The sequence below is a fragment of the Athene noctua genome, chromosome 3 (assembly GCF_965140245.1).
Source record: "Athene noctua chromosome 3, bAthNoc1.hap1.1, whole genome shotgun sequence".
NCBI classification, from domain to species: domain Eukaryota; kingdom Metazoa; phylum Chordata; class Aves; order Strigiformes; family Strigidae; genus Athene; species Athene noctua.
Genome location: NC_134039.1, coordinates 30,515,357 through 30,531,754, shown reverse-complemented (window position 1 = coordinate 30,531,754; position 16,398 = coordinate 30,515,357). Strand labels below are relative to the sequence as shown.

Genomic DNA, 16,398 nt, shown 5'->3' with positions numbered 1-16,398 from the left:
AAACCATTCCCTTGGGAGCCAGGGTCTAGCACAGACCTCACTGCTTATCACTCCAAGACCAAGATGCGTACCCTAGATGGATCAGGTCATGGCAACACAAGCATCAGAAGGAAAAGGAAGAAAAGGAAAAAACCCACACCACTTACAACATCCCCCAACACACACTCAGCTAAAACAACTGCCAAAAAGAGAGTGCAAATGAAACCTGAGACATGCTGTTTTCCTTGGGGGGAAGGTGAGAAAACAAACACATGGACACTGCATAACCACGGTGCTCAGCACACCATCGAAGGGGGCTCAGATCCCAGAGTCAGGGCTGAATCTTGATATTCTGAATCCCTCAGAGGGATTCAGGCAGGTTTCCTACCTGCCCATCAAACATCACATGCATGTCAAGGAAATATGCCCCTCCTAGTGAGACCTGGCATACAGAAGTGTCAGCAACCTTGAAAATTATAATTACCTTTAGTATGGTATATAGCAACAAGTCCCATGGACCCCTGGCCTGGCTCATGCCACAAGTAGTTACTGCCATATTTCTTTGCCAGAGACCTGCAGTAAATCGTACAGAGAAACAGGTCCAACTTCCAGCACTGGGTAGTGAAGATCTCTTCATAAAGGATTTTTTTTGAGAGAATATCAAGATGTCAAAAGAAAAAAAAAAAAAGACAAACCTGTGGGAATGCTATGAGAAATACACACTAAGGTAATGGAAAATTATCTTCTCACTAGATCATAAATAACACCAAAAATTAACTGTGGCTTGAAGGGTCAGACTCTAGCTGCATCTTCCAAGTCTTTCACAGAAGACAGGTGGTCTAAACAGCAGTCCCAAGCTCTCATGTTTCACAGTTTTTTCCAAGATGCACAAGACCCAGTGCTCAAAACAGTTCCTTCCTACTGATCTGGAACTTCACCAGCCCTACAGAGGGATCAGAAATTAGAGCCATGCAATGTGCTTTGAAGAAGCAAGCCCAGAGGTGAGGCCTACTAATTGCAGACCTGATCCCAGTTTTACGGTGGCCTCAAGAATGAGGGTAAAACCCAGAGCATTTACCTTGACACCTAAAGGCTGACATCTCTGGAAAAAGAGGGGCCTCAGTCCAAGACTCGCTATGATCCAAAAAGAAGGAGGCAGCTCATCTCTACAGCAGGCTACACCCTATTAAGGATGCTTATGAGCCCAGATAAGGTCCATGGATAGCAACAGAAAGCTCATCCACCACAGGCACCTCACATTCAGTATGTACCACCATAGCAAAGTTGGTAGCCACGTAATCAGTGATATCAGCAGAAACAGATGCAGACAAAGGTCTCAGTCAGTGGCCCCCTTCTTCACTCTCCTGACATATTAACCGCTTGCAAGCTTTAGGCTGTTAAGTAACCTTGTCTTGGAGAGCAATACTAGGTGTTAGATTATTTCTTAGAGAGGTGTGTCTCTGGGGGATTGCTGTCCTTCTGTTCTTTTTTCTAATACTGAACATCTAATAAGCAACACCTACTACCACCTGCTACTGTTGTTCATTCACTGATCATCTCATTTTTTCCCCATTTATCACTGCAATGACGACTGCATTCACTTCCAGTGAAAACTATTAAAAACATACAGTGCCAGTTTTTCTTTCAGAATTGCAGGGGTCACCCAGCACTGGGGACAAAAAGTAACTCCAGTGCCAGGGCTACAAGTCACTTGCCTCTATTCTATAAATACCTTTAGGTTCTTTCCACATCTCTAGTGCTGTGTAAGTATGACAGAATAATGCAAAAGATTATGTAAAACTGTTAATGCAACTTCTGGTTAAGATTTAAGGGATCTAATTTCCTCTTACTGTCACTAGCATGAATCATGTTTCTACTGCAGATAGTGACGTGATGTTAGGTGAAATGTGTGTGAAAAGGAGAATCAGGCCCGAAATACACAAAGATTGAGAAATTTAAGGTTATGGTTGTAAATTGCCCTGCCCACACAGAGAGTGCAATTTGCATTAGTGTAATATGACATTATCTTTCACCCCATAATACACTGTCATTATTGCTCACATTTCCATGGTATCCATTGCTTGATAGGTCCCATGGGACAGATTTTGCACAACAGCTCAGCTCCCATTTAGGCAGCAAAATACGTGGCTGGGCTTTCGAGAGTGCTGTGTACACTGGAGGCTAAGCTTGTTTGAACAGGCAGCAGAATTGTCACAATGGGAACCGTGAGGCACCAAGCATTTTTAAAATTCTGGCTGTGCAGGTTCCCCTAGAGGAAGAAGGAGAAATCAAGATTCCAGTGAAGGTCTCTTTATGACTGGTTTTTGGGTTGACTTTTTTTTCCAGGCTTGCTTTACTTCTAATAACACAAACTCCAAAGTGCTGTTGCTAACTCTTGTGATTTTTATGGGGAGTCTTGGGATGCATGGCATAAACCTTCAGGCATGAAATCTTGCTATGACTTGACAATCTGGATCACAGTTAAAAAAAAAAAAAAAAAAGAGAAGTTTCTATGACTCACTATTATGGGGGAAAAAAAGAGGACTACAAGATCTGAGTCACTGGTTCAAAGGTCTGAAAGCCATAGGAAAAATAGAAATAATCTGTGATATTTTTTTTTCCTTTTCCTTTTTAAAATCTCATGGTTTAAAACCTATCTGACAACCTACAAGCACAATTTGTGACTTTTGAATACTTGTTTATAGTAACATTGAAATTGAGCAGACTGGTTCAGAGAGGGAAAAGTGATTTTCTCCCATGATCTATGACCAAAAAAAAAAAAAAAAGGGCTAAGCAATATGTAGTACAAATCAAGGCATGACCAGGTCTACATTTCCTGCACTTCAGTGTTATCCAGCTCTCTGCCATGATGTTACACTAACACAAGGATATAATTTTCATTTTGTTTTGATTTGTTTTTTCTCCCAAATTTACTTTGATTACCCATTTAAACATGTGGCCATATATTGCACACTGGGGAATGCACGCAAAAAACAGTATTGAGATCAGGTAACAAGAAAATAAAATTGCAGCCTGTCTTCAGTGGCTGAAGACTTCTTCCAGCACTACAAGATGTGGGTCTGTTACATCCTACTCAGTTTGTTAAAAAGCCCCAGAGAAGCACTGATTTGCAAACCTATCCAGTGTATTTATCTGAGTCTACAGACTTTCTTTATACAATTCCTAGCCCTTGTTTCAGTTTTGATTTTCTCCTCTTCTCTCTCTCCCTCCACCCCCACTTTCTCTGCATTATCCTACACACAAAGGAGCATCATGCCTTCACGTGCTGTGCCCAGAAAACCCTGCCACTTGTCTCCTGTGCATTTCTTCTTCTAGCCCCACTCCTCCTCTGCTCTCCTCTCTATTGATCCTCACACTGCTCTGCTCCCCCTCACACTGTTTCCCTGTATCCTGAACATGCCTGTTTGATTTAGGGCTCAAATGACTTGATAAAAAGCTGCACATACAGGAAAGTGAAACTCTGAGTTACACTCCCTCTCTGATCTGCCCCCTCTCCAAGGAAAGGTATCCTTTAATGGCCTGTTCCAAGGCATAAATCACACTGCTCTCTTCAGTGCTTTGTTCCACTTGGCTAGAAGACTGGGTTGGAAAGGGAAGATGTAGGCTGAACTTGACCCCGTTGGTTGAGTCCATGCCCTGCCAGCTTTTCTCCATCCTTCTGCTGCCCACTTGCCTGGGACAGAACCTACAGAAAGTTGTCAGCTTTGTCTTTGAATGCATTTGAGTCACACATAGCCTGACCAGGGAACGAAAAGGGCTTTTTAATCTCTTAAATTTTGTGTAGGAATGCTGTGAGAGAACATCACTCTTGTCACCATACTAACCTGCTCAGGACTGTAGCTGCATGTGGATAAATCTGTGTACGCAGTTGCATCTGGTTTTAAGTATGGTTTGTGTGTCACTGAGATGAGATAATAAATGTTTGCAGAGCAGCTCATATGAAGAACTGTGGATGGGGTAAGTTTAGCTATTTCAAAAATACATCAATGTCTGAGTTTCATTTATCACTTCACAAATAAAGCCGTTATAAGGGGAAAAAATGTATTTCCAAAAGAGTCAAAAGGAAGAGTAGATTTCTGAAAGAGAGTCAACGCTGGAAGAGAACAAGTGACAGTAGTCTTTCAGAAAGAGTGAGACATCTGAAGCAAAGACCCTGTGGGGGGGTGGGGGTGGGTCTCCCTTAGAAGAAGAATCTCATAATCCCTTTGTATTTCCAACTGCTAGGGCAGGACTATGCCTGTCAACTGTGCTTGCTTTTTGTCTGACCTAGTTGTAAATGAGACTGGTTTACAGCCTAATATATCTCAGTCAGAAGCTCATTTCACACATGCTCATCAGTGAAATTAGTTCTTCAAAAACACATTTAGAGAAGTAAATATCATCACTTATCCCCTGTGCCAAATGTGGGGTTCATAGCCAGACCACTCTGTCTTAGGCACTGTTATAGCACCAAACACAGGTAGCTTGGTGTGGAATATAAACTTAAGGTGGGGATATAAATATAAAACATCTCCTTTTCTCATACCAGAGTTCAGCTGCTTCAGACTATTTTTATATTGGTGCTTTGATCTAGTGAGCTGAACACAGGTCTTAGAGTTAGGAGATGGCAGTTGTATTCCTGCTGGTGACACTCACTGGATCTCTCTCACCTGGTCTGCAATATGAGAAAGATTAAACTAGCAAGCCTTGGTTTATATCTTTGAGGTCTGTAGAAGAACAGTAGAAAACTATGATCTATTTGGACCCATGGAGCTACTGTAATAACAATATTTATTAAAGAAAAATGTAGCTAGACCAAGATTTTCCTACACAGCACTTTTACCAGCAAAAAATGCTATTTCATTGAAATGGAAACACTTTAGTGTTGTGATAGTTATCGAAACATCATTTAGCAAAATGAAAAGGAGGACAAGAGGAGAGGAAAGCATTTTTATACCAGATGGTATGGTTGAGGTTTTTGTTATTTTTAAACTTCTTTGTCATGACAAAGTATTGGAAAAAAATCAAAAAGGCAAACAACAACCTAAAATTAGGCAGAATAAAACCATATTAAAATGGATAGGAAATGCTTGTTCTTGTTCTGACTGAGAAGAAACACATTTAGAAAGAGCAGAACTTCCCACAAATCTGAAATTCTATTTCCTGCACAGCTAGTAATAAGAATATAATATTATATTTCTAATGCCTATACCTCCACATAAGTATTACTGCACTTACACACCAAGCATTAGCGCATGTATACACTTTCTACTCAATAAAGTTGCTATGCAACACTCTGCAACAGACTCCTCCACTTCCGTACAGCATGCTCAGCTGAAGTAATCTGCTTCCAAATGATGAATCAGTTACTAAATTGTAAGTGGAAACTGGAAGACATCAAACACAATTCAAGGACTCTTCTTTGCATAAGTCCAATGCAACAAAGAAGAGTAAACTGAAGAAACATTTTCTGCTCCAATCAAAAAAAAAAAAAAAATTACAGAAGAAATTCAGACGATCAGAAATTACTGCAGACTCCCTGCTCAAAAGCTGGCAGAAATAAACTAAAACCAGCCTCCCCCCAAACCTTGTGCCTTGCCATGAGAAGAAAGGATGAAAGAGCTAGCAGAAACAGCAACGTTTCACCTAGCAACCTGCCACACGATCGCAAAAAGATATTAAGAACAAATGGATGTGGACTTTCACCCCATGCCCAGGATACAGACATGCCCAGAGCAGAAAGCAGCTACCTCTGACAGAGACCTGGAGGGTATTTTTTCCCTCTTTATACTTGTTCAGTGGCTGGAAGGGCTTGTCACACCAGCTCACTGCCATGGTATTGAATCACATGGTAACAGGACCAGAACAATCTCTGACTTTTGTTTCATGCATTTTCAAACAAAACCCCAAAAGGCAGCGTTCCTGTGGCTGTAGTCAGGAATACAAGAGATAAGCCAGAATACTAATGAAGGTGTGATATGTATGACAAAACTAGGGCACTTCATGTTTTCTCTAGTACACTTCAAAGATGACATGAGAATGGAGGAATGATCAGGCAGAGCAGAACCAGAGACTTCTTCATCCAGAGTGAAATTCAAAATGGTCAGTAGCACATCCCGCTGAGAACTGCAAGAAATGCAATCAATTGCTGATAACCAGCCGTTGAAGATCAGCTCTAAACCTAAAGCAAGGAGATTTGAAATCTAGAAGTGTTTCTATGTGAGCTGTTGTCCCTTGGACAATCCCATTTTACTTACTTCACTCACACAGTGCCTCTTACATGATTTGGGGCTGGAAGGACTTCCTGTGGCAGTGAGCTTTACAGCCTTATTACAAATTAGGTGGAGAACTTCTTCCTTAATGAACATTTGCCACCTTTTGGTTACACTAAGTGTCCTTTTCTTCTTCTGTCACGATTCAGATGGGAGAGTCTACGCATCCTTTACACTATACATAATGAGTACAGCGCACACAAACAGCATTTGTCATCTCCTTTTTTCTCATTGTTTCAAAGCCTCACAAGTCTCACTGTAAGGAAGGGATTTTAGGAACATGTTAAGAATAAACACAGGTAAGCAGAATTTAAACACGGCCAATTTAGGCATTTAAACTTCAGCCTTGCCCACCTGCCAAGAATATAAAACGTTTATTTAACTTATTTAACGGGTGATACTTTTTCCTCTGCCACGTTGCTACTGTTGCCTTAGAGTCATCCTAAATTTCCTCCCTCCTCATTTTCTGGCATCACTTCTTTTTTTGCTTCATGTAGTACAAAATTTCTCTCAAATTTCTCCAGATTTTTCTCACTTCAGTATGTGGACTTTTCAAACGCTGTCTGATTATTAGAGTGTTACTGTTCTTTGAGTGCTAAATAATCTACCCAGACAGACCACTTCAGCACTCTTCCTCTCATGCAGTAATCACTCAGGTTCCTAATCACTTTGTCCATTCTTCTGATAATAAACTGCTGTTGTTCAGTTCACAAGGCCAGACTTCTCTGTGAAAATCAGTCCCTACCTGAGTGCCCATGTGGAAGTCTTTGAAATGGGCCACTGGTGAATGCTGGGCCACATTGTCCCATTGCAGCCTTCTGAATACAGATGAATATCTGCCTTTGGGATTAACTTCCCCTGCACCTCCCCAAATATCTCACACTCCCACCAAGACCTCAATTTCCCTCTACTTCCCTCTGTCTTATTCCCCACTTTCTTTGCTAGCACCTGCAACACCTCCATCTTGGTATCATCAGTACATCTCACTAATAGACTTTCCTCTTGCTTCAGATCAGTAATGAAGAACTTTAAAAAGACATTAAAAAAAGATTTGTGGCCAAAGGTCCCATTAATTATGTTTGCTGTACCCCACTAGGCACCTTCTTCCAACACAGCTCATTCCTGTTTATCACAAGCCTTTGTTTACAGTCTCTTCACCAGTTTTCAGCCCTCAAGTCAGTTCTTTCTCTCACAGGGAATCTAATTCTTTTTTTTTTTTTTAATTCATAGCAGGATGGCATTTCTTCCAAAATGTTCTCTCCATATAACCACAGATTTATGTAGTTAGAAAGGTACATAAAGGTTTAACCACAGAGTGGAAATTAAAACAGCAACAGTTTAATAAAGTTTTATACTGATAAAAGGAGCAAACTGGCAGTGCCACAGATGGGACAGTCAGGGGAAATTCAATGGCCCGTCCTCCACAAAGGTCAGGTGAGATGATCTAAAGCATGACTGGTGCCTCGGCATGGATGCAGCAGGTCCCTGGTGGGCCAGTTCTCATGCCACTCACACCGCTCCTTCCCAGAGTGGTTCCTGCTGGCAGGGGAGTGACTCCAGATGTTCCAGGAGGTAAGTAGGAATAAGACAAGTTCTCAACTTTTTGCCAGTCAAGCTTTTCTCCTGACCACTGGTATCTAACAATTAACACGCAGACGTCTGCAGGAGTCAGTTGGATATAATTCCAGATGTTCCCACTCGCCACCAAGGTTAAGTCTACCCTGATAACAGGGATCAGTCTCAAAGTGGTCTCTGAGTGCAGACTCATGGGACTCCTTATGAAGCAGGCAGGAAAAGGGGCTGCATAACACGAGGACAGTGTTGCCCTCACACAGCCAGCCATACACTTCCTGGAAGGGGCAAGCTTGCCATGCACAACCTCCAGCCCACCCCCTCACAGAGGAGATGCCTCCCCCCTGCCACAGTGCATGCCTACAGCCAGGACTATGGCTGGCTCCCAGTCTTCTTCTCTCTGGAGAAGGGCCACAGAAATGGAGACTGGCTGAGGGAGTTGTTTAGCTGACAGTCAATAGCCAAAAGGTTGTTCTTGGCTCCCATCTTTATTACCCCACAATGGACCTATTATATGGTGTTCACTCAGTGTCCAAACCAGCTGCTTTCCTGCCTGGCACCCTCCTGCCACCTTTCAAGCACATTCTGTTCCTGGCTATTGCTCAGAGATAAAAATACACCCAGGAAGAGAGAAAAGACCCTTTTCTAGAACGGCTCTGCATGGAGCCAGAGACCCTGAAATCAGTCTCAATAGCATGTTCAAGAAATAGGTGGCATTGTGAAAGTGACTTTGGCACAAGGAAAAACATATGATGCAGACTGGGAGGCTGACTGTGCCAAATTCCTCAGATCTGAAAAAGAAGAAGGAGCATCTGAGTTCAAGAGGATTAGGAAAGCTCTGGTAAGGTCTTAACCACTGCAGACAGCCTGATTAGGGAGATTACAGGGAAGAGCAAAGAGACTTCCTGTCATTCTGCAAGACAGAAAAACTTGCGGAAGAAACCCTTAAAGTCTCACAGAGCTGCATGTGACAGCTGCTGCCTTTGCACAGGGAATAGCCAGAAACATTGGAGTGACACAGCAGACTGAATTCAAAGCTCTCGCAACCCCCTGATCCCAATGGCATGCAACCTACCCACCAGTTCACTTCCATCCACCTGGATACAACCACTGAGAAGCATGAGCCACATCCATCAGTGTTTCCTACAGTTAAATAACAACGGCAACACCTGCATACTCACTCCAGGACTGCAGGGAGAACAGCACTGACTTGGGGGGGAGGGGGGGGGGGGCAAGAAAGGCAAAGGAAGGGAAGAAAAGGAAATAAACAGTTCAGCACCAATAAAAACTGCAAAGCACGGCAAAGATGCTGATCTTGTCCCCATCCTCTGGGAAGGAAGGGAGTGAGGGTTATGGAGGGGCCACCTCTGCTATGGGAGCAGTGTGTGTGTGTGGCACATGCCACAGGGCTGCGGGTCACATCCCAGGGCTGCAGCACTTCTCTGTTTGCATGCAGACCTGAGTTGGGGACTGGGTCTCAGACTCAAATGGCTCTGGTGAGCAGCAGTTCAACTGCTGACACATTCAGGCTCATGGACAGCCCCAGCAGCCTTGTGCCCAGAGGCATTCAACTCAGCTATACACATATGCCAGCTCAAAGGGGAGATAGTCAGCATAAAAGAGAGAGTACAAAATACAGGGTGAGGAGGAGAGAAAAAATACCCGGTGTTATACACCCCTAAGCTGTAATGGCATGAAATGTTTTCACATGAGAGGATCTGAAAGAGCCTGTGAAAGCCTGAGCAAACCAATTGTCCCTACTTGCCCCAGCTCACCCCTCTCCAGACCTCACACACATCCCTTTTTGAGGCTGCAGACATTATCAAACCTGCAACATCCTTCAGTAAGAGTGAGAAAAAACCCTTTCCATTAATGAACGTTGTTCGGTTTCTGCTCCTGAGCCATCAGCATGGCTCTGCACAAAGGATGACCTGGGCAGATATGCTAGGAGACTGTAGTTTTCCTGCCCAATGACACCTCTTGGCCCCATGATGAGGAAAAGCCTGCACACACCATGCAGCAGTCTCCACTCAATTTGCACCTGAACCCCGCCTGGAGAACACCACCACAAACAGCATTACTGATGACATACTCCCTACAACCCAAGCTGAGCAGGTGTGAGAGGGAAGCGTGACTTACTAGGCACACGGTTGATAGCTTTCAGGGGTCTTAGGACACGGACAGTACGGATTGCAGACAAGTTAATGTTTTGGAGATCCAGGGAGTACTCCACCATCCTGCAGAAGGGGAGAGAGAAAAAAAAAAAAAAAAAAAAGAACATTTAAAAGAATCCAAAATTTTGGCTTGAGCCACAGAGTCATCACTAAACTAGGGTTTCTAGAAGTCATGGGGATGAAGCCTGAATCTTTGAGAGAAAAGCTAAAGCCTCTGGGATCAGGAACAGAGCCCACAGCTCCCCTGGCAGAAAACACAGCTTGTCTGCAGCAAGACAGAGAGCAGTGACATCATGCCATGGGGATGCAGGCCAGGAGTTACAATAACACTTACCTGCTGCAACCATCAGGAGAGGAAGAGGTGGATGAAGATGCCCGATCAAAGAGCATGAACTCCTGGCGAGGGCATGCACATGGGGTGGACATTGCCTGGGAGGCCAGGAAGAGGAGAGTCTGCGTAGCCAGTTTTGCTGAGCATTGCCTGCAGTGCAGCGGGGTGCTCCCTGTGTTTCCCTCATCTCACAGTGCAGGATGAGGTCCCTGGAGGCGGATTCAGCTAACCTGTTTTACCTCACATAGAAGCAAACTCTCTACTTAAAGTGGTAACTGCTTTGGCTAGGTGGGAAGGCTTCTCCCATAGCTGTAAAATCACTCCTTTCTGACACCAGCCAAAAGGGGAAAAGCCTAATTTTAGGACATATGCTAGACCTTAGCTTTTCTAACCCAGCATGCTCCCTAAATAACCTCAAAGTACAAATAACTATGACTAACGCATTGGCTTTCCTGCAAGAGCAGCAGGTGCAGGTGGAAAAAAGTGACCTGGCCCAGCATCCCTTAGCCCAGTGCTCCCCTCCTCATCCACTATAGCAAATGTCCAGTAATTTGCCTACCTCTTGGACAGCATGGCAAGAAACTAGATTATACTAACCATTTACCCCGGCCAGCAATTTCCATCTGAGGATCTCAAAGCATTTTGCATGTTTTAGTGAACATGGGCACATGAGGCCTCCAGGAAGACATGGGCTGTTGTCACCAGCTTCCCTGGGGTGACCGCCTGTGCAGAGGGGACCAAAAGGGTGACGAAGTTGGCAGATGAAACAGCAGCAGAGTCAGGACAGGAACTGCTTCTCCTGAATCTCTTCTCAGATGTGAATAACGAAGTTACAAAAAGCTTCCTTTTCCTTGGCCTTTCAACATACCCAAGAGACCAAGAGGGATCAGGGGACAGAGCCTTTTGTTACTGCACCCCTTCTCAAACCAAAACCATTATAATTTATAAAGACAGACCTACAAGTCAAGAATCCAGTAACTTAAAGTCCACCCAAATCCCTCTGCCCAGGAACCACTGAGGAGTGAATTAGAGAGCCTAAGTGGTATGTTGAGAGGGAAATGGGGTACAGCCAGTCCATAAGAAATATCAGGGATAGGACTTGAATGAAACTTGACTGAAATGGACTGATCCTTCTATTGATTACCCTCTTCACTCAAAAGGACCTTGAAGAGCAAATGTCGTTATCTCTCTGCACCTTTCACAAAGGGGACTTATCAGAGCGATAGATTTTCAAACACAATGGGGTAAACCTGTCAAAGTGTTGTGACTATTCTCTCTCATGCTCTCTTTCTCTCCCTCCCTTACTCCTTTCACTCTGCTCTCTCATGCACTTTTAGAGTAATTGCATGAAATAATTCTTCCTCTGAAATGCAGTGGCATTCATTTACCTCTCCAGAGCTGTCAGTTCCACATATACTGAGTGCAGGAGAGAGGAGAGACTTCATGCAGATAATCAACATATTCACACACCCCCAGAAAATGCAACCCAAAAAACCTCCACCCCAAATCAAGCAGCAATACTTAGCCTACAGAAAGCATTCATGATAGACAGAGGATTAGAACCTAGTCAGATAAAACTGAGAAGTGGATATGAAAGGAGGAAGAACACACACGGATATAAATGCACAGATATGACTACAGGGCATCCCACAAGGGACGTACCTGCATGGTGCAAATGAACACAGTGCAAAGGGCCTTGATCAACCTTGCTCCAAAAGCATAAAGCAAGATTGCCTCATCAGCATGTTGTTGCTCCAGAATTAGACAGACCTGCTGAAACTTTAGAACTACTGTTATGGGCAAAGCACCATATGGACATAGCTGTACTGCTCCCAGGATGTGGGCTAACATCTCTTCACAGCACAGACGTGACACGTAGAGGCAGCTTCATGACTGAAAGAGTCCCTGTGCTACAGTCTGTTATAAGGGGTAGATGTATGCACAGAAACAAAAAGGTGTCCAAGCTTGTTGAAGTCCCACAGAACTTCCTTTCCTCTCCTAAAAAAACACATTCCCTAGAGCACTGGGTTGCAGTTAGACCTCTGAAGGCAAAAAAAAATATTTTTGGGCAGTAGCAGAACAACCTGAAGCACACACTGTCAGATGCCAAACAAGCAAATAGCCCAAAAATACATCTAATTTCAAAAAGTGGTCTTTTCTGAGTTGCAAGCAACCAAATGAGAAGTCCTGAAGACACTGTGACCCTCACAGAAACTGAGCACAAGGGAAGAACACAGGGTTAGGCCTGAGGCTAAATCAACAGGCAGAGGTGACATCTTTTCTTAGACTTAGCTATGCAAAATTCATGTAAAAATAGAACCTCCATTTACAAACAGTCTGAGTTTTGTCCTCTTGTGGCTATAGTCATGTTGTTGGAATTACAGTAGGAGTAACCTTAACCAGGTGCACATCACTACTCTTTCCTAGCTGGAATGAGCTTGCCATCTACATAGCACAGTCCCTGTGTCACTAAAAAGTTCATAATCATCAAAGGATCAAGTGCAGGTCCTTTCAGAGCAAGATGAATGCTACCCTAGCTGCAACTGTGCAGTTTAGACAGATAGCGAGCCATCCTCCTTCAGCCCTTGGTGGCTGCAGATTTGCTGCAATTACGTTCTAGTTTAGCTGGAAAAAAACCCACCGAACAGTAAGTCACTCTGCCAATGAAAACAGCAGGCTGTTCCCAAGGATGTGTCAGAGAAGGGCAACTGTTAAATTTTTCAGAGAGCAACATCTAACAAAAACATTCTCTGTCCTAGCAGGCCCCAGGGCTTTGGCTCTCTTAGCAGACCCCTTCTGCTTACAGTTCTTCCTGAGGCCTCCTGGTCTTGGTTATAACAACAGAGACACATCCAGGATGTTTAAATCCCTGCGGATGAGTTATGCCTATCATAGTCACATAAATCATATCCAAACAACTTAAACACAATTCCAGCACAATTTTGCATTAGGACCACTTGTTTTCACCTTTTCATTCCTGGTGACTGCTTTAGCATCAGCTTATGTTCACACATCTCTTTGCACAAGGGTAGCACACCCATGCCACAATGGACTGCAGATGACCAAGGTGAAATTAAACCCCATGATTAACAAAAAAAAGTATTTTCTACATAGGTAAAAATGATGAATCCAAATGGTGCCTCCTTTCTCTAATGAAATGAGATCTCTAAGCACTCTGCCAGAGTCTCTGGGCATCTGCAACATTGCAGGCATTACCAGCACAGATGTATCTTTCTCCAGCCAGCCCTGCTTCCCACTGCATGGAAACCCTGTACACTTAACCCCCTCTAGGTTTGGACTGTACCTGATCTCCTACTGCCACATGCAGACATGGTGACAGAGTCAAAAGCGCTCATTGCAAAAAAGCAGTTAGAAACTGGCAGCAGATTTATCTCAGGAGGTTCACATTTTCCCATGTCTGTGTCTCAAGATACTATGGTAGTGGATTAGGTGCATAGTGCTTATTTTGACTCTCAGACAGTGACCTGACCTTTGGTGCCTGGATCCTTATTGCACCAGCAATCCAAGAAACTGTGTGTTTGGTGGGTGTTCATAAGACAAGAGCAGGGAAACATTAAATCTAGTAAAAAATGCTTGCCTCCTCATTAAACTCCAGGAGCTTTCCAGGCTCCTTGTCCTTGCTTTGTGGCAGCTCAGTGCCACGAGCAAGAGTAGCCCCCATGATCTGACCACCCTTCAATCTAGTTCTTCCCTCCCTCTTGGCTGTTTTAAGCATGTCTTGTTTGTAGAAACCTTAGTTTCTCTAAGATTCAGGGGCAGTGAAAGTCAATGATGTGTAAAAAAAAAATAAAGCCTGTTCTGGTTGTTAGCTGTTCTTTCCCCTTATCATGACAGAGCAGGGGGGAATGCATATCTCCCAAGGGAGACAGCGGCTCATTTCTGGCACTGCTAAAGCAGTTTGTGGACTCTGGTGTGGGTGGGCAAATGCAGGGGCACGTTAGGAAGCTAGAACTATCTCAATCAGAGAGAAACTCCTGATCTGTGATGGAATTTGAGCACTGAGCTGTCGAGGTAATTGAATTTATACAGTAATTCTTCTTCCCTCACTAGAGATATTCTTCTTCAAAACTTTCCACATGAAACTCTTCTGAAAGGAGAGGGGATTGATGCACGCACTGGCCCCACGCCATACAGCTCAAGGCTGATGCATGATTGAAATGCTGACAGGGTGGGAAATGTGACAGGGGCACTGGCTGCATGCATGGCTTTCATCCTGCAGAAACAGGGGGCATGTCTGGCAGAAAATGCCTCTCCACTCAAGCTCTGCCTCCCTCCTCACTCTCAAGGTATTCCACCTCCTCTCCACCCCCTTTCTCTCTCCTTGCCTGTCTGCAACATTTCCACCTCTCATTTTCATCTTCCTCCTTAACTTCTAGTTTTTCCATTCATCCCTTGCCTTGTCTCTTCATCTTTTTCCACTTCATTTCATATCCTTCAATTCTCTTCCCAATCCTTTCTTTCCTCTTAATTCCTTTTGTCCCTTTCCCTACTGATCATCTTCCTGCTTCCTCCTCCGACTTAGTCTCTGCCTTGCTGATAAACATATAAGCATATGTCCAGGCAAGACTGCTCAGCTGAACACACAAGAGACCTTGAGTTTAATGAGACCAAACTAGCTCAAGGAACAAGCAAGCAATTTGTTAGCACATTGTCCCTATCCAGAAACTGCCTGGTCTGATGTACCTCCATCCTATGCCAAGCCACTGGAGCAGACAGTGAGCACATGGGGACAAGGGGACAGTGAACCACCAGCAGTGCAAACCTTTACTGCTCATGAGGTCTCAACAACAGAATAGCTTCACTAGCTACAGCTTGGCACTTCCTTTGCTCCTCTGCACCTGCGAGCTTGAATCTGTCTTGGCACTCTCCACTTCTCCAGCATCAATGAAACTTGGGAGAGAAATGTTCACTGCCCAGCAGCAGAAATGCATGGCCAGCATGGCTTTGTGCCAGACACGGGAAGAGCAGACTAACCAGCAGGATGGAGGAATAAAAACTAAGACTATTTAAAATAGACATAGTGAGAATATGAAAACCACATAAGGAGTCCAGAAAATTCAGACTTTACTCTTGCTGTACACGTAACCCAAGATAATGTACTTATACAGTGCCTGGCTAGCAGCTTCCTCTCAATTACATTCAATGAAATCCATGATTAAAAGAGTTCCAACATTACCATTTACCTCTTCATATTTACATCTCCTTACACCCTTATTAGACACTTATTAACTTTGCTACTTGTAGCTCCTGAACTTCTATTTGCTGAAAATTAGCAGCCAAAAAATAATATTTAAAATGTATTCTGGAAGCATTCATGAAAAACACCAAGGCAGTATTTTTCTTATGACACAAAGCCAATATGTTTTTGTCAAATTCAAAAGCTGCCTAATTCCCCTTCTCTGATAGGAATTTTCAATTGAAATCTAATTAACTGCAGTCTAATCAATTCATATTTCTTTGTCAAATAAATTTGGGTTTGGCACTGAAGGCAGAAACTTTGTAGCTGTGACTTCCTAGCTGTAATTTCAGACTTGCTGAGTCTCCATGCAAAGTGAAGCTTTTTCTGCTTGTGGACTTTTATTTGGTCCTTGAATCTATGAGCACCTGAGAAGACCAAGGCATAAGATTGGTTGCTCTCTGCTCTGAATTCCTTCAGCTTCTCAGCTATGTCAAGGGTCTAAGCCTGATATGTACCTATACCATGACTAGATGTCTTGTGTACCACACGCCTTTCTGTTCTCAGCTCCTTGATAAGGCCATCAAATTCCACAAACTAGAATTTCTACCACTTCGAAGATCCAGAACATAGGAGTCACAGGAGAAATATAAGACTAAGTCTGCCAGTTTTCCCTGTCTGAATTTTTAAGTCAAATGTCTGTGCCAAAAGTTGGAGCTGACATCTCTCCATTTACCAAGATGTCCATCTCCCTGATAAGAGAGCCATCCCACAGCTAAAATCTCCCACCTGCAGTTTGTGGGGTGGTGGTGGGAGACTGATTTACCCCTAAATCCTGCACCTTTGTAGTACACACCAGGATGAGAGAAAGGT

General features: G+C 43.6%; 1 protein-coding gene across 1 annotated transcript in view; it reads right to left on the bottom strand.

The window, feature by feature from the left end:
• The window catches only part of CACNA1I (calcium voltage-gated channel subunit alpha1 I), a 184,123-nt gene that overhangs the window by 70,521 nt on the left and 97,204 nt on the right, over nt 1-16,398 (bottom strand). The window contains exon 5 of the mRNA XM_074901371.1: nt 9,963-10,060. Within this exon, the coding sequence (XP_074757472.1) occupies nt 9,963-10,060 (98 nt within the window). The remainder of the gene's footprint in view (nt 1-9,962; nt 10,061-16,398) is intronic.